The 21,808-nt window shown below is 43.4% G+C and overlaps 1 protein-coding gene across 4 annotated transcripts in view; it reads right to left on the reverse strand.

Moving 5' to 3' along the window:
• The window catches only part of gabra1 (gamma-aminobutyric acid type A receptor subunit alpha1), a 30,819-nt gene extending 9,408 nt beyond the window's left edge, over window positions 1-21,411 (reverse strand). Inside the window, exons 1-9 of one of the 4 annotated variants that reach the window (XM_041893605.1) lie at window positions 21,235-21,410; window positions 20,545-20,713; window positions 18,791-18,890; window positions 15,249-15,361; window positions 13,916-13,983; window positions 11,933-12,153; window positions 10,895-10,977; window positions 8,663-8,806; window positions 6,182-6,334 (exon numbers count right to left, since the gene is read on the reverse strand). In XM_041893605.1, the coding sequence (XP_041749539.1) occupies window positions 6,182-6,334; window positions 8,663-8,806; window positions 10,895-10,977; window positions 11,933-12,153; window positions 13,916-13,983; window positions 15,249-15,361; window positions 18,791-18,870 (862 nt within the window). In that variant the 5' untranslated portion in view covers window positions 18,871-18,890; window positions 20,545-20,713; window positions 21,235-21,410. Of the gene's footprint in view, window positions 1-6,181; window positions 6,335-8,662; window positions 8,807-10,894; window positions 10,978-11,932; window positions 12,154-13,915; window positions 13,984-15,248; window positions 15,362-18,790; window positions 18,891-19,398; window positions 19,418-20,544; window positions 21,022-21,234 lie in introns of those variants that run through there. The other 3 variants (XM_041893606.2, XM_041893604.2, XM_041893603.1) reach the window with 3 other exon arrangements.
• Window positions 21,412-21,808: the final 397 nt, after the last annotated feature.

The following is a 21,808-nucleotide window of genomic DNA, read 5'->3' on the forward strand; positions in this document are numbered from 1 at the left end:
CGCGTCGCCCTCGCCTTACTAAACGCGATAGCCAAATCCCCATACTCAGGTGGAATGTGCAATGCGGGCACCTGGTTTGGACTCTCCACCGAGGTAGCCCCCTACGGAAACGCCCAAACATCTACCCACACACTGAGCAGACCACTCCATCAGAGCCCTCTCCTGCCACGAAATCACTGGGTTATGGGTACTCAACCAGGGCATGCCCAGCACCACCGGATACGCAGGAGAGTCAATCAGGAACAGCTGAATCATCTCCTGATGATCCCCCTGCGCACACATCCTAAGTGGCGCCGTGACCTCCCTGATCAAGCCCGTACCCAACGGACGACTATCTAGGGCGTGAACGGGAAAAGGAACATCAACAGGAATGAGGGGAATCCCTAACGCTAAACAAAACTTTTTATCAATAAAATTCCCAGCTGCGCCTGAATCTACCAGCGCCTTATGCTGGGCATGAGGTGCTACCTGTGGAAAACATACAGGCATACAGAAATGGGCAACAGAGAGCTCTGGGTGAGTGGGGCGCCTACTCACCTGGAAGGAATCCCCAGTGCGGGACCTGTCGTCATCTCCCCCTAGGAGGCCATCCCCAGCACCTAGCCGCGGTGTGTCCTCCCCGACCACAGTTGGTGCAGTGGATGGACCCCCTAGTCTGCCGACTCCTCCTATCTCTAGCGCCAGCGCCCCCGAGCTCCATAGGACACGGCTCGGATGCGCTGGAGGATGGAATGGACGGACCCCCTCAGGACGTCCGCGGGTAGCCAATAGGTTATCTAACCTGATTGACATGTCGACCAGCTGGTCGAAAGTGAGACTGGTGTCCCTACAGGCCAGCTCCCGACGGACGTCCTCTCTGAGGCTACATCGGTATAGATCGATGAGGGCCCGCTAATTCCACCCTGCATCTGCCGCTAGAGTACGGAATTCAGTGCGAATTCCTGGGCACTCCTCCTCCCCTGCCTGAGGAAGACCAGACGCTCCCCCGCCGCTTTCCCCTCCGGGGATGAGTCGAACACCGCCCTAAAGCGGCGGGAGAACTCGGTGTATGTAATAGTCGTGGCGTCGATCTTCCTCCACTCCGCGTTGGCCCACTCCAACGCTTTACCGGCCAGGCAGGAGATCAGGGCGGACACGCTCTCATGCCCTGAAGGTGCCGGATGTACTGTGGCCAGGTACAGCTCTACCTGGAGCAGGAATCCCTGACACCCAGCTGCGGTCCCGTCGTAGGACCTCGGGAGAGATAGTCGGACTCCGCGAGGTTCCGGCGCTGGACTGGGTGGGCTGGCCGATGGTGCTGGCAGGGCGGCTGGCGGTGGAGGCGGACCCCAGCCTCGGAGGGTGGTCATCACCTCCTGCAGGGCGGCCCCCATCTGCAGGAGCTGCTCTTGCTGTTCCCGAACCTGGGTTTCCAGTCTTGAATGTGCTGCTTCGGCTCCTGCTGATTCCATACTGTAAGGTGTGTGATTCTGTCAGGTCGTGTTGTAGGTGTGGTGTAGGAATCAAACGCAGGAAGCAGACTGAATTCCAAAAAGCTGTATTCCTGCCTAAACACAGGCAACAGGACGAAATAAGCCTGACAGCAAAATACGCACGAAGGCGAAAAGACAATGCGCACAAACAGGTGCGTCAGGATGAAATAAGTGCACACACAAGTGCAACGAACGCTCCAGCAAACAGTGGAGAAAATAACGCTCAACCGAGCAATACACAGACTGACGGTAACAATCACACACAACACAAGACAAACACAACGAGAAACTTATAGGACACTAATTACTACAAAACAGAAACAGGTGTAGAAACAAACAGACAAAAGCAAACGAACATGAAACATCAATCGGTGGCAGCTAGAATTCCGGAGACGACGAACGCCGAAGCCTGCCCGAACAAGGGAGAGAGGCAGCCTCGGCCGAAACCGTGACAATGGCAGTGGTGGAATTACTCTGAAAGGTCATACTACTATCAAGATGTCTTTTCACTGCCACTAAAACAATCTTGATCATAAAGTCGACCTCGGACACTTTCCTTTATTGTACAGTGTCAAATCAGCTGTCCATTACTGTCATCATTTGGGCCCATCAAAGGCTCAGAGTGTTTTTCTGTCTCGACAGGGCTTTACAGTAGAAATAGCTAGGTGTTGTGAAAGGCAGCGGCGCCAACATTACATTATCCCCCCAGCATCTCAGTCACCCCAGTCTGATCATCACTGGCTGGATTTCCATGCTAGGAGATTTGCCGGGGGTGATTAGAAGTTGATGTCCCCTACATGCCACCCTTTTGTTAGGAGCTCAGCTGGAATCCACAGCCTGCAGGAAAACACATCACAACTGCATCTAACCGTGCCTTAAGAAGATTTGCGGGGGGGGTGGTGGTTGGATGGATAAGTGGGTTTGGGGAAGTGGGAGGGGGGAGGGAGAGGGGGATGGGCATGCGACAGCCAGTCATGAATTGAGGCTGGTCTAGGGTAGCTGCCTCCTTCCTTCGTTTCCCCACCACACTCTTTTCCAAAGTATCCTGAAGGATTCACTATCATAAATAAAGACAGCAAGCTGTGTTGCCATGGAAACAACTCGCCGCCTCTAACTTTGTTATGTTTTTTAAATCCCAAATGATGTGTGGAATGAAATCAAAATCATGGGTTGGGCATGGTAACATTTACTTATAGAACAGAGAAACACTGTTAGGTATTCAGATTCCTTAAATGAGTGTAGCGACTGATTCATTAAATGACTCTATTTGACAAGTTGGACTACTGGACTGTGCATGGTGGCCCTTAATGAACAGAGGCACCCATCTGGAAAGTTATATGTGGATTAATAGTGGTATAACTCAGATTTTGGTATCCCTTCCACTCAATTTATCTCTGTGTGCAGAAGCACACATATCTCCACACATACAGTGGGTAGCAGGGAAGAACATTTTCGAGATAAAGAATGATAGTGTGAAAAGGTACACTGCAAAAATGGAATTAGACATTTCTGGTGATAAATGGAAAGGTGGGGCAATGAGACGGTCACACCTCGCTGACTTAGATAGAGAATGCTGTAACAAGGAAATCATGGATGAAATCAAATCAAATGAAATCTCAAATAAAACTCATATTTAACTTCTTACCACTCCCGGCAGTGAAGTGGTCCTCTAGTCCCCTATCAGAGAAGCCTGCTGTGTCAACCTTAAGGCTACTGCTTTATCAATAACTAAAACCTCATCAGCAAATGTCTAACCATGCCAGTGGCATGAAGATGTTGTCTAGCGGTGCTCTGTGACTGTTTGAGAGAGAGTGTTTACTGGAGTGAATGTTGCAATCTCCATAGCTGACTGGTCTGCCCATCCACAGTCACATACACATCCACCCACACCCACACCCACACCCATACACACCCATACACCCCCCCCCACCCCACACACACACACACACACACACACTCACTCACTCTCTCTCTCTCTATCTCTCTCTCTCTCACTCTCTCTCTCTCTCTCTCTCTCTCTCTCTCTCTCTCTCTCGCAGTCTCTCTCTCTCTCGCTCTCTCGCTTCCATTGTGCCTTAATCAGCAGATACATCAAAAAGCAGCCAGTAAATACACATTGAATGGCTTTAAGAGCAGGGAAGAAAGAGAGCTAATGTTCTGAGCACCGTTGACATCTATGACAGCCACAGAGAGAGAACAAGGGACTGGGTGTTTGCTCCAAAATGTAATATAATGTAACATATTCATTCAATTTTCCTTTCAGAGCCATATCATCATTACCATATTTTTATTTATTTTTATTAGGATGATAAATAAATAAATAGTTAATAGTTTTTCCACTGCGATAATCTGGCTCTGAATTTATCTGCCTTCTTTAATCGTAACAATGACAAATAGATAACCTTACCTAACCCACTGCTGCGTTTTTAAATTGCCTATTTATCTAAAAGGGAGACTTTGTGTTTGCAGTATGCTGTGTTTGCTCACTCACACGGAACCTATCAACCAGTAGGCAATACATAACGATATCTTATGTTAGTTAATATGACTTGATGAGACAAATACTACTACTCTAATTTCACTCATTATTTCTTAATGTCTTGAACAAGTTACATTTCAATAGTTGATAAGACATGCTTGTTATAAACATCAGTATAAAACATTAGAACTATAGTACAGATACAAGGTTGTACAGCTGATTACTGGAATCTTAAATTCAACTGTCTCAAAAAAATATTTATTTTGATTCTCCCATGATGTCAAGCAAAGAGGTACTGAGTTTGAAGGCAGGCCTTGAAATACATCTACAGGTACACCTCCAATTGACTCAAATGATGTCAATTAGCCTATCAGAAGCTTCTAAAGCCATGACATCATTTTCTGGAATTTTTCAAACTGTTTAAAGGCACCGTCAACTTAGTGTATGTAAACTTCTGACCCACTGGAATTGTGATACAGTGAATTATAAGTGAAATAATCTGTCTGTAAACAATTGTTGGAAAAATGACTTGTGTCATGCACAAAGTAGATGTCCTAACCGACTTGCCAAAACTATAGTTTGTTAACAAGAAATTTGTGGAGTGGTTGAAAAACAAGTTTTAATGACTCCAACCTAAGCGTATGTAAACTTCCGACTTCAACTGTACCTATTATGACCACTCTATGGAAAGGGGAGACTCTCACAAACACGATGGTGTTCTCTAGGACAAGTGTCACGGCACTCATCTGAAGGTAACCAGTTCCGGTTTAAAAAAAAGAATGGAAGTATGGAGGTAGTTTTGTGCTTACCCAAAAAAGGTTCAATATGTGTAAAAATAAAATATATATATATATATATTTCCTGAGTTTTTTTTTATATCTCCTAGATTTAGGAGAGACATTTCAAAACCTTGTTTCTTATGATTTATTTTTGACTGTCTTTTTTGCCATTTATGAATGTGTTATTCAATGCGTTTTTATGGGCTTTAGTAGTCAAGGCCAAAATTAATATTTTATTAAACAAAAATGCATATATATATTTTTTTACTAAATGTGTCGTAAAATTCTAAATCAAATAGCTAAATGATCCATAGTATGACCATCTTAAAACAATTCTATTTTTCAGCTTAGCACCACCCCCCTTCTACAAGACATGACACGAGTGAGACATGCTCCAGATAGTGATGCACTATTAGAAAAAAAGCCTTCTAAAAGGCTTCTTCGGCTATCCCCTTAGGAGAACCCTTTTTGGTTACAGGTAGAACCCTCTGTGGAAAAGGTTCTACATGGAACCAAAAGGTTTCTACCTGGAACCAAAAGGGTCCTACCTGGAACCAAAAAGGGTTTTTCAAAGGGTTATCCTATGAGGATAGATGAAGAACCCTTTTAGGTTCTAGATAGACCCTTCTTTCTAAGAGTGTATGCATCTAGGTCAACCTCATTCTACTACTCATCTTTCTGCCATGTGATGAACAGAACCAGGTAGGCTACAGCACCGCAGGAACCCCTGCAGCAAACATAGTACAGACTAGGACTTTTGCTGAAAACCCCTCTTCCTTACACTCACATAAAGGCTGTATTATGGAGCTCGGAAAGGTAAAGGAGAAGGTAAAACAAGGACAACCCAGCTGGACAGTGCTCTGCTCTGCTACAGAGAAGCATGCTTCAGACTGACCAACAAGAGCCTTCCTTTTGGACGCTGTTGTGTACGAGCTGACACACACACACACACACACACAACACATACACACACTGCACTTTCTCTCACACACACGCACATCCACAGTCACAGCCACACTCAGCCAACCTAGAAGTTGAAATTCCACTGTCCCACTGATGAATCAAGAAAGAGTGCACCTCTGGCTGGTGCAGCGCTCCAGAATAGTAGTAGAACTCAAACAGTAACAAGAGAACTCTACCACTGGTTTATTATACTGACTTTAGAAAACCAACCAACGTGAGTGTCAGCGTTACTTTTCCTTCACTTCGATACAAACTCATTAATTGATGGGCACCAGACTTACTCTATCAAAATGGAGATACACTGTAGTAATTGAATCCAGAGCTACATGTGAAGGGACATTGGTAAGGCAATGTGACGAGGATCACTCTGTTCCCATCACACTCTCAATGAAAGGGATGGTCTGCTGTGGTTAGTTACCATGGTTAGTTACCACTGTGTGTGGCGACTGTGTAAATAGCATGTCAACTGGTTTATGTTAGGGACTCACCGAACACAGTCCTGGCTGGGACGGACTCTCTGTTGAGCCAGAAGGACACCTGGGACAGGATCACCGTCATAATGCAGGGCAGGTACGTCTGGATGACAAAATAACCAATCTTCCTCTTCAGGTGGAAGTGTGTCGTCATGACAACATACTCTCCTGTTGTCGGGAAGGTGGGACGGAGGGAAACAGAGAGTTGAAAAGCGTGAGAATTGACTGTGTCATCTGAGTTGTAGAGCCACTTCATAGAGCTCTAGTGCTCCTGAGAATCCTAAATATTTTATCTGATATACTCCAAAAATGTGTGAGAGTGCAGTTCTGTCTTCGTCAACATTCCCCCTCCCAAAACAGAAATAAAAGTCAATTAGAAAAAAAAAAGATATGGAAAATATTAGATCCAATCAGTCTATGTACTGTGCTGGTTTTGTGCACTGCATAATCTTCAGCTGTGGTGTAAGACTATTAAAACATACCGAAGAGGACGTCTGTCTATGTGTGCCTTGTAGAGGTTTGCCATGTTACGAGCGTGGATGGGTTTTATTGGCAGACATTTATTAGTATTGTTTAGGCTAACTCAATAACGTGGCATAACCCAATTCATCAATGTATTGAGAGCAATAACATAGCGAATGCTCTGCGACAGCATTGGGAATGACTTAGGTCAGAGTTCCCCAACTGGGGGCCAGCGGGTGGTTTTATTATTATTATTAGTTTTTTTATTATATCTGTTTGGGCTTCTTGCAGTCAATTTGCATGCACATTATTTGTAATCATGTTCCGGCCCCCCGACCATCCACTCAATAACAAATTGGCCCGCGGCTGAATCTAGTTGATGATCCCTGACTTAACACATTGGCTCTTTATGTTTGACAGAGACTTAAACAAAGGAATCATTCAATGGTCATGCAAAATTAATTACATTTGTTTTGATAAATCAATGGTACCTCAGAATTAGCATATACAATTGAATGAGATAGGTATTGACACTTTCAAACACAGACCAATACAGATACAGTAAAGTCTTAAACTACCTTTCTGCCTGCAGCTGAACTCACTGTAAAGGGGTCACCGATTTTACACTGTCACTACATTTGCCAGTATCAATGTACCAAAAATAAGGGAAAGGATGTGATGCCCACAAGGGGAATTACAAATCTGGGACATGTTCTCAGAGTAAGCCTATAAACAGAGAGCAGTGGTGCAGCTTTCTGGAGAGAACAGAGATGGAACTTTAGTGTAGGTATGCACTACATGACCAGAAGTATGTGGACACCTGCTCGTCGAACATCTCATTCCAAAATCATGGGCATTAATATGGAGTTGGTCCCTCCTTTGCTGCTATAACAGCCTCCACTCTTCTGGGAAGGCTTTCCACTAGATGTTGGAACATTGCTGTGTGGACTTGCTTCCATTTAGCCACAAGAGCATTAGTGAGGTCGGGCACTGATGTTGGGTAATTAGGCCTGGCTCGCAGTCGGCGTTCCAATTCATCCCAAAGGTGTTCAATGGGGTTGAGGTCAGGGCTCTGTGCAGGCCAGTCAAGTTCTTCCACACCGATCTCGACAAACCATTTCTGTATGGACCTCGCTTTGTGCACGGGGGATTGTCATGCCTAAAGAGGAAAGGGCCTTCGTTGCCACAACGTTGGAAGCACATAATCGTCTAGAATGTCATTGTATGCTGTAGTGTTAAGATTTCCCTTCACTGGAACTAAGGGGCCTAGCCCGAACCATGAAAAACAGCCCCAGACCATTATTCCTCCTCCACCAAACTTTACAGTTGGCACTATGCATTGGGGCAGGTAGCGTTCTCCTGGCATCTGCCAAACCCAGATTCGTCCGTCAGACAGCCAGATGGTGAAGCGTGATTCATCACTACAGAGAACGTGTTTTCACTGCTTCAGAGTCCAATGGTGGCAAGCTTTACACCACTCCAGCCGACACTTGGCATTGCGCATGGTGATCTTAGGCTTGTGTGGGGCTGCTCGGACATGGAAATCCATTCAATGAATCTCCCGACGAACAGTTCTTGTGCTGACATTGCTTCCAGAGGCAGTTTGGAACTCGGTAGTGAGTGTTGCAACCGAGGAAAGACCATTTTTACACGCTACACGTTTCAGCACTCGGCAGTCCCATTCTGTGAGCTTGTGTGGCCTACCACATCGCGGCTGAGCCGTTTTTGCTCCTAGACGTTTCCACTTCAAAATAACAGCACTTACAGCTGACCGCGGCAGCTCTACCAGGGCAGAAATTTGACCAACTGACTTGTTGGAAAGGTGGCATCCTATGACGGTGCAACGTTGAAAGTCACTGAGCTCTTCAGTAAGGCCATTCTACTGCCAATATTTGTCTATGGAGAATGCATGGCTGTGTGCTCGATTTTATACGCCTGTCAGCAATGGGTGTGGCTGAAATAGCCGAATCTACAAATTTGAAGGGGTGTCCACATACTTTTGTATATATAGTGTATTTTACAAGGGAAACAAACCTGTGCTGGACTGGACAACCCCAGAGTCCACACTTTGCCCCATCAGATCATACTGGTTGAGCCGAGAGCCATCTTCAGCCACCACAACAGACTGGGCTGCCCCTCTCGTCCACACGTACACAACCTCAGCCCTGGTGTAAGCATCTGGCAGGAAGAAGAGAGAGCAGTGGTGTGTATTCATGGATGACAAGGGGAGGCAGGCTTCCCCAAAAAATTTACCAAGTAAAAAACATATAAAATAATGTATATTTCGTCTGTGTTTAATAACTTTCCTTCAATTCGCAAGTGGCTGAATGTATCTCACCGGAGAAAGCATCTGAGCGAGCGAAACAGCGCTCCTCTGTCTCTATATGTGTAGGGCATCTATCTGATGCTGTCTGGTCAAAAAGAGTATGACATTGTTGCCGCCCGTAGCATTGAATGCATTTGAAAGCCAGAGAGCATTTGGCCTCCGTGAATAAAAAAGTAGAAAATAAGAGCCAATCAGCGTTGAGCTAAACTGAGCGAGCTCAACTGTGAATGGTCCTGGCGCACCAAAAAAAATCCAGTTTGGATTTGGCTTCACTCCAATCACATCACATTGAGAGCAATACGTCATTAACAGAAACAACTCGTTGTGTTGTTGTCCTCCGTGGCTAGCTAGAAAGTTAAAATGGTCCCCTTCCTAAATTAGCCATGGATGGAGATAGGGATTTGGACTTGTGGTTTTACTTCATTCGCTGTACTGGCCAATGATTAGAACGGCGATTATGATACAACCATTCATTCATACATTGTGCCCCTGGCCTGAGAGGATGGAAGTTCAATATGTAGCTAGATGTAGAAGGCTAATGTTAACTAGCTAACGTTGCCTATGAAAGGAAGTTAGGCTAGCGAGCAAGCATTTTAGCCAGGTAGCCTAGGACAACAACAAATAAAAGCGTGTACTGTATGACAGTGTCATAGACCGTAGACCGAGTCAACATGTTTTTTTCTACTTGCACGAATGCACGCACACACACACACACACACACAGAGAGAAATCAGAACCATGGACATCCACATAATTTTTTGGTTTAAGTTGATTGGACAAAATTGGTTTTGGTGTCTTTTAGTTGTCACTGTAGACTAAGCATAGGTGATTTGATGATGTTGAAATGTTGAAGTTGAAATAGTGGTGGATTAGTCGAGGTAGCTCCTGTTTTCTTTGCGACTTGCGGTAACTCTCTGTGGTTCTAAATCAATAGTTGTTTAGTGGTCTGAAAATGTCGGAAACATTAACTTGCCATGCTGTAGGTCATGTAACTGTTTGTTACACGCAATATGCTTTATGGACTTCACCAGACAGAAGTTGCTCTCCGGTTTTGTGATGAAACAAAGGTGTGGTTGAATTTATTCTGCCACTGTGTCTTCTTATTGTCTCAGCCTTAGGCCTATATATCATGGTGTCAAGGCATATGAACTAAAGGGTTATAGAGTAAACAACGCAATTATCACAATACATAGGTTGTAATAGGGCTTTTTTTCCGGCTTCCCCAGTGATTTTACCGCTACTGAGAGAGAGGGGATGAGAAACAAACAACATCTCAATCTGACTGACCTTTAAACAACCAAGTCCTGGCGGCCCAGCCGACATGTCAAAGCCATCCGCAGTACAGTGTTGCTTCAGCTCTGTTGAGGATTTGTACTGCAGAGGAGCCTCATCACTGAAATATTTAGCGAGCGAGTTTAAAGTTGAGGGTTGGTCTTTATTCAAGCTGTGTTATTCTGAACAGACTGACTCATTATTGTTGGGCTCCTCCTCCTCTCTCTCTCTCTCTCTCTCTCGCTCTCTCTCTGTTTCTCAATTCAATACAACAGGGCTTTATTGGCATGAGAAACATCTGTTTACATTGCCAAAGCTAGTGAAATAAACAATAAACAAAAGTGAGAAGACACAAAACATCAACAAAAAACTGTTTCTCTCTCTCTACTTCTCAAGGATAATTTGGGGTCAGAAGAGCAGCTGGCACAATGAGCAGCTGGCACAATGCGCTGGAAGTATGATAGGGAGTATTGCCTCCGATAAACAGAGGTCTACAGTATGCTCTGTCGTACGCCTATAGGGGCCTGGCGGGGCCTAGCGCGGCCTGGGAGGCCAGGTCCTGCCTGAGAACAGCTGTTACACCACTGTCAACTCCTATCAGGTACGAGCACTGGGTTTCCGATTGGAAAGGAAAGACAGAGAGAGCGGGAAAACAGGGAATCACTCACAACTGCCGAACTTCAGTGGGCAAGCATGGGCATCCATGGGGAAGTCTTCCAGGTGCATGGGACACTCTGCCCTCACGGTCAGTCTGGAGGAAGGAAGGGAGGGAGAGAAAGAGAGTGAGAAAAAGGGACAGAGAGAGAAAGAGCGATATAGAGAGAGACAGAGAGAGAGAGAGAGAGAGAGAGAGAGAGAGAGAGAGAGAGAGAGAGAGAGAGAGAGAGGAGAGAGAGAGAGAGAGAGAGACGGAGAGGCAGAGAGATGGAGAGAGACACAAACAGAGAGAGAGAGAGACGGAGAGAGAGAGACACAGAGAGAGACAGAAACAGAGAGAGAGAGAGAGAGAGAGAGAGAGAGAGAGAGAGAGAGAGAGAGAGAGAGAGAGAGAGAGAGAGAGAGAGAGAGAGAGAGAGAGAGATGAGAGAAGGATAATATACAACACAAGCCTTTTGTAAATCTAATTGAAGGCATGGAGGGACACTGCTGCAAAGCTCTGAGCCGCAGTCTTTTCCTGACAGCACAGTGAAAGGGGGAATGTCAAACCAACCATGACATGTCACCCATTTATCATCTCTACGACATAAATATTAACTCACACTGCGTCCTTACCTGCTAATAAACATGTTACAGAATGTTTTATGGCCACCTCCTGTGACCCACACGTTAGCTCCATTTTGTGGGCCGTGTAAGTTCGCATCTGGGACCATTATTTATGATGTTTCAGCTCAAATAAAAACTCACAGCGAGCCTCCACTCTACCACTCTACTCTACACTACTCGCTCCACCCACTATGTGTCTTGGTACTCCCTTTAAGGAGAAATCATTTGTTGGATACCAACAGTATTTTCTAGAGCAGAAATGACAAAAACAATACAATGTACTTGAATCACGATCATCGTGGGACTTATGCTCATTAACTGTAGAGAAAACCATGTTCTGCTTCACAGTGAGGATTTCCAGTTTCAGTGTTAAAAATCCCTATTCCTAAATCTAATATAACGAAAGCAGACCATATCCCAGTTGGGAAAATGTTTTCTCTCACCTCATAGTATAGAGCAGAGTTCCCTCCTCTGTGATTCGTAGGAGTTTGTTGGGCATAGTCATGTTGTGGGCCACAGACTTCTTGCCATTGTGAAAGAATGTGTCAGGGGTCCAGATTTTACTGGCCATCAGGTTGTTCAAACGGAGAACCGCCATTGGCCCTTTAAATTTTAGCCGTTCGTCCTTCCAGCTTTGACGGAAGAACACATCAATGGTGTATTCCTGTAAGAGAGAATGCAAGATCAGGACCTGGAAGAGGTAGGTTGTCCTGCCCTAGTCGTCCTATATCTGCCAGACATGTTACAGACCACATGCTGCTAATTAATGCCCACTCCCACTTTTCACCACTTTTTTTCTCTCTCACGTCACTTAGGCTTCCATGTAGCAGCAATGGCCTATTTATCCTGCTGGTGACTGTCTTGTCTTGTCAAGGAAGAGGCTTCAACAAAGGTAGGTCTATCTAACTGGTGGAGTCGCTTCCATCTCTTTCTTCCAGCTTGTCCTCATGAATGTGTCCTCCATAAACATGAGGAAGAAGCACAGTGCTCTAGATTTTAGCGTACCAAAAAATACAAACACTGGCGTGATATATCACTCTAACATGCACTAATCACTATGGCTAAGCATTTCATTATTTCAGAATGCCTGACAGAGTTAGCTAGCCAGTTAAATTAAAAGGTGCTTCTCAAAGTTTCCCCCCCGGCCGTGAGTTAATTAGTGTGAACGGTAACAGAGCAGTGAGTTAATTAGTGTGAACGGTAACAGATCCGTGAAGTAATCAGTGTGAACGGTAACAGAGCTGCAAGGTAATGGAAGTGGACTGGGAAAGGGAAGTGATAGCTACTGTAGCTGTTTCTTCTGACCAGACCATTCCGTGACTTACTGTACAGTAGCGCGGCAGCAAAAAGTGCAGGCCCATATGTTAGAGCATGAACAGTAATTCACTTATATTATGTAAAATACACACAGTTCAAGTGCATAAATACCGAACCTTCATCAAGATCAGAGAGAGAGAGAGAGAGAGAGAGAGAGAGAGAGAGAGAGAGAGAGAGAGAGAGAGAGAGAGAGAGAGAGAGAGTTTCACATATGTCACAGGACCTGTTATTTCTGTGTACTTTACGCGGAGTCAGATTGATAATAGTTTTATACTGACGCTACGATTCATCCACAGTGGTTAAAGAAGACGTCTCAACTGAGCAATCATTAATAAATCAATCTCACATTCGCTATTGCCATTCAACAAAGAAGACCTCTTCAATATTCTACCTTCTTTTTCAAATGGTAGGTATGCCCACTTTTGCTTAATGAAATTGCTTTTGGCTCATTTCAGAAAGACTAGCCTAATTATTCCTCTGTCAGTTGATATCTCAGTGTGATTTTGATATCCATCCAATCACATTATCCAGTCATGATAGCCATAGGTAGGGTAATGTCTCTAGCCATGACAACAGCATCTGCTCTCTGTGGTTGCCAAATGGCACCCTATTTCCTATATAGTGCACTTCTTTTGACCAGGACCAAGAGGCCGCCATTAAAACGAGTCAAAAGTAGTGCACTAAGTAGGGAATAGGGTTCCATTTGGGACGCGGACTGGGGCTTTGCAATCTAGTCCCAAGCACCGGCTAATACATTGTACATCATGGCCAAGTCTAAAGATGAAGGCTATACAAGATCCAAAGTAGTTATACCCCACATCAATACCAAGCCTCCCCGCTTGGGTCATGCCATGCAATACAAATTGACATACACATGTAGTTTTATTTAAGACTACAAGCTGCATTTATCTAGGAAATGACTGCGCCAATCGGTCTAATAACATTTCCTTGCTTGTGACATTTCATTTATGTCGAAAACTAATGGGGCTGATCCAATTAATAAACACTTTACCTTTGAAACCACATCAAAATAGGTTAAGGGGAGAACAAGGACACAGAAGTGGTGACATTTCAGAGAGGGGAATAACAGAGAGGAAAGACGGGCATACCATGTCATGGTCCGAGACGGGCCCAATACTCGTCACGAAAATGTCAGTCTTGACTTCAGTTACACGCTCTGTTGAACCAAGAAATTAGGAGAGTGAGTGGCGATCAGGGCTCCTCATTAGCTCTAACTAGCTCGTAATCCTGGGGAGCATTTCTAGCCCTTTGATCGTTTCATTCCCCAATTCTCACAGAGCCCCCTTCCAAAATGACACCTTACAATCCTGATTTTCACGTCAATAACCATTTCTGCAGTTCTCCGTTTCAGTGTCAGGACCTTTACCTGGGGACTGACTCAATCTCTTCATGAATTTTCAAATCTCTTGGCTGAGATCAAATTCCACCTGGTCTTTATGTGGCTGATGTATTTACAGTAACGTTGTCTGTTGTATAGAGTTATGTTTTGAAGTGAATAATGGAAACATGATTTACATCCGGAATGGTGTCAATCATAATGTTTAATTTGTCTCCATTTGCCACTGAAAATTTAATATTCCCTTGCCTGTTTGACCTTCCACACAGTCAATTCCATAAAAATCCCTTTCACGTTCCAGTAGGCCTACATATCTCTCCAATACTCTGTCAAGCTGAGTCGGATATAGAGCAGTAGACACAACAACTGTCTAGCACACAGTGCACTTCCATGAAAAGTGACAAAACTACCCAAGGTCTCAATGAGAATATCTACACCATACACTATTCCTCAAAAGAACAAGGGGAGTTATTTACCGGGGAGCTTTATTTTCAGTTTGCTTTAGTTTTCAAAAGATACTCGTTCTTGATATCATGCTTCTAAGGAAACGAGCTAACAGTGAATTGCCCTCCTGTAGATTCCTCTGATAGAGTGCAAAGGCAGAGAAATGACGATAAGCAAATACAATGCAGATTTATTTTTCATCGAGCAGGACAAAGGACTCCAGTCCTCCTTCTGTCTGTAGCCCATATGTAAAAATGGATGCACGCATGACTGTAAATCACTTTGGATAAAACTGTCTGCTAAATGGCATATATATTATTTTATATAATATTGTAGTATATTATATTGTATTACTGTAAATCCTGTTTTGATGTGCTCTGGACTGCTATTGATGGTTTGCTATTGACAAACCATCAACAGTAAACCAACAGAGTACTGCAATCTGGTGCCAACAATTCCAAATAACATAACAAATGATTCAGGAAATTAGCAGCTGGAATATACTTGAAAGCATCATGCAATAAACATGTTATTGACTAAATCCAAGACACTCATCACAACCCATCTATCTCCCATCAGCTCTATTTCCCTAAACTTGAGAATGATATGAGTTGGTGAGAAACCATTGTACAGTACTGTACCTCCCAACCCTGGTCTGAGACGGTTGTCGTAGCCATCCAGGAGGCTGTCTAGGATCCGGGTGAACACTGTGGTGTTGTCTTTCTGCTCAGCCGTCTGGCCATTCTGTCCAGAGCTGACGAAAAGGAAGAGTAATTTTGGAGAGTGAATTCGGTGAATCGATGCAGGAGTGTTGGAGCAAAATCCCAGCTGAGCAACTTCTCTTGATCCTTTCAAATCTACTTCCTTTGATGATACAGAATAGTAATAAAGCCATATGAATGTGAGAAATGGGTTTATTTTATCCACAGGGCATGAAATTGTACACACGCAGGACTCATAATGCAATATTTATACCTTAATGTGGTCTTTTAACAGCAAAGGATTCGTTGAGTGTGCTCTTTGAGCAACATGAAACAAAATGCTTAACACAAAGCCAGAACACTCACAATCAGTTATTGTGTGAGCGGAGTTAACATCGCCACTCATTAATATTTCAACACAATGATCAGCAGCAATACAGATTTAATTATGTTGCAAAATGTGTATTTTAACAACCGGAAGTATAGATGGAGAGAGAAATGGTCAGCTTGGAAAGGAGGGGGGTCTTTCTTCTCTCTCTTTCAAAAAGAATCACAGGAAAGCCTTTCTCATAAATAATCATCTTCCTTTTTCACGCCTAATCGCGGACCACACTGGTTTGATTGCATGCTAAATAAACAGTCCCCAGTGTTTGGAAACAAACTCTGCTCAGAACGCAGCTTCAAGGAGAAGGGGAGGTCATCAAGGTTAGTTAGCATGGACTTGCAAAGGGAAGGGAAGGGGGGTGAAATCTGAAATCTCGAGTAGCAGGAGGAGAGAACAGAACAGCCGAGAGGACATGAATGCAGGCGGCCGCAAATGAGGGAGAGAGATAGAGAGTGAGAGAGAAGGCATAGGGTGGCAGATCACACAGCTTTAAATGTGAGCTGCTAAACGATTCTTCTAAATAAGGACATGCTACTCACATCACTGTAGGAATGATATAGTTCATATGGCGTCAACACAACAGCTATTTGTTAAAAATGCAGCTTCCTGACAAAAATACTTATAGGAAATATAAATAAGATAAATAATGAGACAAGCAATTGGAACAAGCGTCTGATATCAAACTATTCTACAGTTTGCAAATCTCCATTTTGTGTGAAACTTTAAGAAATGGCAAAACCTTCCATGCCATAGCTCAAGAGCCAGGCCACCAAAACAAAGGCGTGAGAAATGAGAAACTGCCTGCAGGGTCATGTGAGGGTGAATAGCTGAATAACACACACATACACACACATGTATTTTCTGCTTGCTTGGCTTGCCGATACACTGAGTGAACACATGCTGAAGGTTCGGATTCTCCCCTGATACAGTTCATTATATCCTCCTCACAAAAAACACAACAGGAAACGTGCAAGGATGCCTCTTTTTATTTAATTTCACCTTTATTTCTCAATTAAAAACAAATTCTTATTTACAATGACGGCTTGGCCAGTGACGACTGGGAAGTGTGGTGCAATAAATAAAATAAAACCATTGAAATCACAGGACAATATGACACACACAAACGTCAATACAGAACAGTTACAGCACCAGGAGAGCTGATATCACAACACAGCAGAACAGAAACAAATGGCAACAACATAACATTTAGTAAAAACAGGAAGCAAAGCCGACAGGTAAATGAACAAACAGAGCACACGCAGCACATCATGCTACACTCTCTCTGTCACACTAACACCTACAAACTTACACTTACATACACGCCTCGGAGTGCTTTCAAGTGAGGAATAATTCAAATGCACTTGACATAGGATATATTTGGGAATGGGAGGTGGGGATAGAGTATGGGAGAGGCAGAAGGAGAGAGAGAAGCGGGGTGCAGATAAGCAGAGAGCAATGGACTGGACGTTTATGAGCTACTGGGACCACTTCCTCATAAAACATTATACACCATCCCCATCTACAGGTCATCTGAACAGCAACAGTACTGCTCAGTGCTGCATGCTGCTGCCTCCAGCCTCCCTCCCTCCCTCCCTCCCTCCCCCCCTCCCTGCCTCCCTGCCTCCAGCCTGCCTCCCTCCCTCCCTCCCTGCCTGCCTTCCTGCCTGCCTGCCTGCCTGCCTGCCTGCCTCCCCTCCTCCCTGCCTCACTGCCTCCCTGCCTCCCTCCCTGCCTGCCTCCCTCCCTCCCTCGCTGTTCAAAAACCCTCCAAGGTTTGTGTTTGAATTCTAGAGGTCAATACAGTCAATCACAAGGTAGTAATTACACTGCAGTTTACGGTGACAATTGTAAGGTGGAGTAATCAGGGAAGGTGTTTATTGGTTAAATGGGCCATCCTTGAAGTAGTGCAGTTAAGATACATTAAACACTCTGTTGATTAATGGGGAAAATGACACAGCTCACGGAAAATTAATCCTTAAATGGCCATTTCATTAGACTGATTAGATGTCTTTGCATTTTCCAGTACTGCACAGATCTGCACGCATGTTCTTCAGCACATAACCTCTGACCTGTTTACTCTAACTGTACATAGGACAGTGACCGAGAGGCAAAAAGCAAACATATCTCAATAAATAACTATTTAAGTCAACTTCAGTGAACGGCTCTGAAAGTTCTACTGAATTATTTAGGCTAGCAGAATAGCAAAACCAAACTTAATTCATTGAATAGTCAAGCATCTTCATGCTATGTGATTCCACATGATCATATGCACACAAAGTTATCTAGGTATATGCGGCTTCATTTGAAAATAGTGAATCCTTGATATTTGCATATTTTTGGTTCAATGTCAAACTTCTCAACGTTAATCCTAGGACTGGATTAGCATTGAGGTGTAAACGCAAATGTCTGTCATTTCAATGGTGGGATTAATAGTGTGGTAATCACATGTCAAAACCTATCATCTCTCATCCCATCTCACTGTGGTACTGAGTGGGTGGTCCGGGCACAGACGCCATCTGTATTCCCAAGAATGACTTTCTATATTGGACTACCCTCTAGTTAAGTATGTCACTTGAAACACATAAATAATTTGAATAAATGACAGAATGTCTGAGACATGCACTTCTCTACTTTGTTTGAACATTCAGTGTTGTCCTATGTGGTTGCTGAGCATATGGAAACTGTAACACAGTAATTGCTATTTTGGGCAAATCCACCACAGCTCCTCATATTATCGCAATTACAGTGTGGATTCCTGAAGTAATGCCCTAATTACTGCCATCACAGAGTCATGCACAACATAAAAACATGATCAGTTGTCGAAACATGATCATTACAATCATACCTTCTTCTCCAGGATAATCAGCTGTTTGCTCTCAGACTGCCAGTGAGGGATGGATTCCAACATGACATGATTGCAGATCACAAAATATATTCTAATTCCACACTGTTGGGGACTTGAGAGACTAGTATATTGTCTCTGTAACTAGACCCTAGAACAGAACACAGTGATTCTCTTTTCTGGGCCAAATCTAGCTGAAGGCCCGTAGATACTTGACAGTGAATATTTTGTCTGTGTGGTCGAAGCCCACCTTACCTTTTCCCACAAAGCACGTTGGCCACCAGCAAACAGGCCCAAACACATAGTAGTATGGCCGTTCCTGTCCGTCCACCCATGGTTGGAGAGTGGTTTGTCACTGAAGGAGGAAGACAACAACTACACATCAGAAAATAAAACAAAAAATTAAATACCACACCAGAAAATAAAACAGTACCATTGACAAGACTGGCTCAAAAGATAATCAAACAAGACACAATTGAGGAGGTAAGTGATTCTGAAACCAAGAGCATCAAGAAACATAAGAGGCAGGCAACTTTCTACTAAGACCAGCCTTTCCCAAGAACTATGTTGTATCTTTCGGTTCATATTAGTATCCAGCTTTTGCACACACAAAAAACTACTTACATTAAGATTTGGTGATGGGTCGAACCTCAAAAGTCTATATATTTCACAAAATAGCCTATATAGGCTATCTTGAACTGAACTTAAACGGAACTGCATCCGTAAGCTCATATGTCATAAATCAAACCAAGTGTTCTCGTCACACGTCAGATGTCAGTTGACAGATAAACACACAGTCGTTAAAGCCATCAGATATTATTTCGTGTTTTCAGTCCACTATCTATTACACTTAATATAATTACCTGAAAAGAAAGATAGCGAGAGCGCGTCTGAATGAATTTGATACACTGGCGGCGATGTATTTGTTTCTTTAAAAAAAGGGCTACATTCCATAAAGAATCGATTTCGGATGATCGGTCGACATACATTACGCATGCATATTGCATAAATAATTGTGGAGAAGACTCAAACACGTTACCGGTTACATTGTCTTGTATGTCGTTTGTTTTCATAGCACTTGTATAGCCTACTTAATTTACTCATAGCCTGCAATTAAAAGGCGGCTGGAACCGCATATTAAACCAAATCCTCTTAGATTCACGCATTTTCACCTTCTTCCAACATCATCATGTCAACCCAGTTTCAGTGGATGTAAGTGGTAGGATATGTTATTGCGTTACGCAAATACAATTGTTGGCCAGATGCCCGTGTAACTGAACCATATATATATATATATATATATATATATATATATATATATATATATATATATATATATATAACGATGTTTCCCACGGCAGCAGCAATGAATTACCCACGCAAAAGGTACTGTAATCAATAGCTACACCATTATCAAACAAACGACTACAATAACCTGACAATAAAACATACATAGAAGAAACGGCGACTATTTTGTCCAAGGTGCACTGAAATATGCTGCAAACGAAGCGTATTAAACGACGTGCAATGTTCTGTTAAAATGTCGTTAGTTGACAAGGATTTGATAAACCAGGGATAATGCAGTTTAATGGGAAAACATCCGATACACCACACTTTCTAGATTATTCCTTGGAAATGTATCAGCAGTATAAACATATTGAGTTCAGGGAGATATTGGCATTTCTCAAGGCTCATCTTAAACATTCGTGTGTGGCGAGTAATTAAGCAACTGTATAATGCTAGATTCGGAGCGCTGTCCAGGGCTGAAACAACTTGGACAAAACCATGTCATACCACAGCAGATGCCAGTAAATCGTCTACATTTTCAATAGCAAACTCCGCATCCTCCACTCCCCGACCGTTGCAACTCATTTACCATCTATTTGGACTGGATTCTGCCTCTGTTAGGCTTAACACAACTCACTGCAGTTCTAACTGCAAGTCAAATTCCCCGACCCCCTTCTGCACTGAAAAAGACAAGCAAAATGAAAAACGATTAATTCACTTACAGCGATATGGCAGAGATGTTCGAGGCTGTCGTATTCTCAAACTTGTATGGAGATCTTTTCTACACGGATTCGATGAGAACAATCCTCCAAGATCTCAGATCTGACGAAATTTAGCTTGAGTCTCGAGAAGCGGCAGCTGACGATGCTGAGTATGCGCAGGTCTCGCGCACTGTTCATTGGTGTGGGGAGTTAAACTCTTCTCAGTCCCCAACAAATTAGTAATCTAACTACAAAATCTACTCTAAATACGGAAACTGCAGCCAAATACAGCTTTACTTTACCAGGACAATAGTAACATGTCCCTGGGTAAACCGGATGTGAAATACGCTGTGACTTAGAATGGAAGGTGGTACCAATGTCTCATCTAAAGACCAATCCGCCCATTGTTTATATGCAGCACAATTTAACTTCCTCTGCTGTCGACTTAATCTCTTTTCAGTGGCTGCAAAATCAAATTCTCTTACATTTTCAACCAGCTCCCTTGCCCCCCTCTTGCCTGATGTTTGATGTTTTCCGATCAAAACGGCGTTTTACATTTATTTAATGGGTTATATCAACTAAACGAAGACCCCCAAACGATTATTCAATACTTATCTCATATCAATGAAGACACTCAATGCAAATTAAAAACAACATATTCATACACACGGAGACATTTCTCCCAATGTTAAGAAATGCATATTCCCTCACCCGATAGATTTGATGAGACGAGCCTCACTGAAAATCAACTTTAGTCACTCACTGTACCCCAAAAGCCCAGGATTCGCATCGAGACAACAGGACCGCCTGTTTACTGTCAACTATTATGCCGCTAGTGCCTGCACTCCACGACTGAACACAGACAGAGCCGTGCCGTACTTCTACAAAAACCGCCTGATGATACCGAGCGTATATTTTTGTAGTCATCTGCGTATTTCAAGTTAAACTACAAACCAGAAGACATTTTAATCATGATGAGATATGTAATAATGGACAATTTATGTAGCTGGTTTATTGCCCTCAGAGCAAAATACACACTGATCTTATTGGTTTGTTTTAATACGTTTACAAAAGGCTATGATGACATCTAGACTACTCGTCCTTCATGTATAAATCATCATTCGTCAATGCGATATTGGCATTGGGTTCTATTTACCAGACTGCGGAGACTGTGATTCGTCTCGTCTGAAATGGAGCCGGACTTATGTGTTGCGTTATATGTGGTTCATAAAGTGCATGTATGAGTTATGGGAGATAGAGTATATGCATCGGTATTCAGTAAGGT

The sequence above is a fragment of the Coregonus clupeaformis genome, chromosome 13 (assembly GCF_020615455.1).
Source record: "Coregonus clupeaformis isolate EN_2021a chromosome 13, ASM2061545v1, whole genome shotgun sequence".
Taxonomy (NCBI): Eukaryota; Metazoa; Chordata; class Actinopteri; order Salmoniformes; family Salmonidae; genus Coregonus; species Coregonus clupeaformis.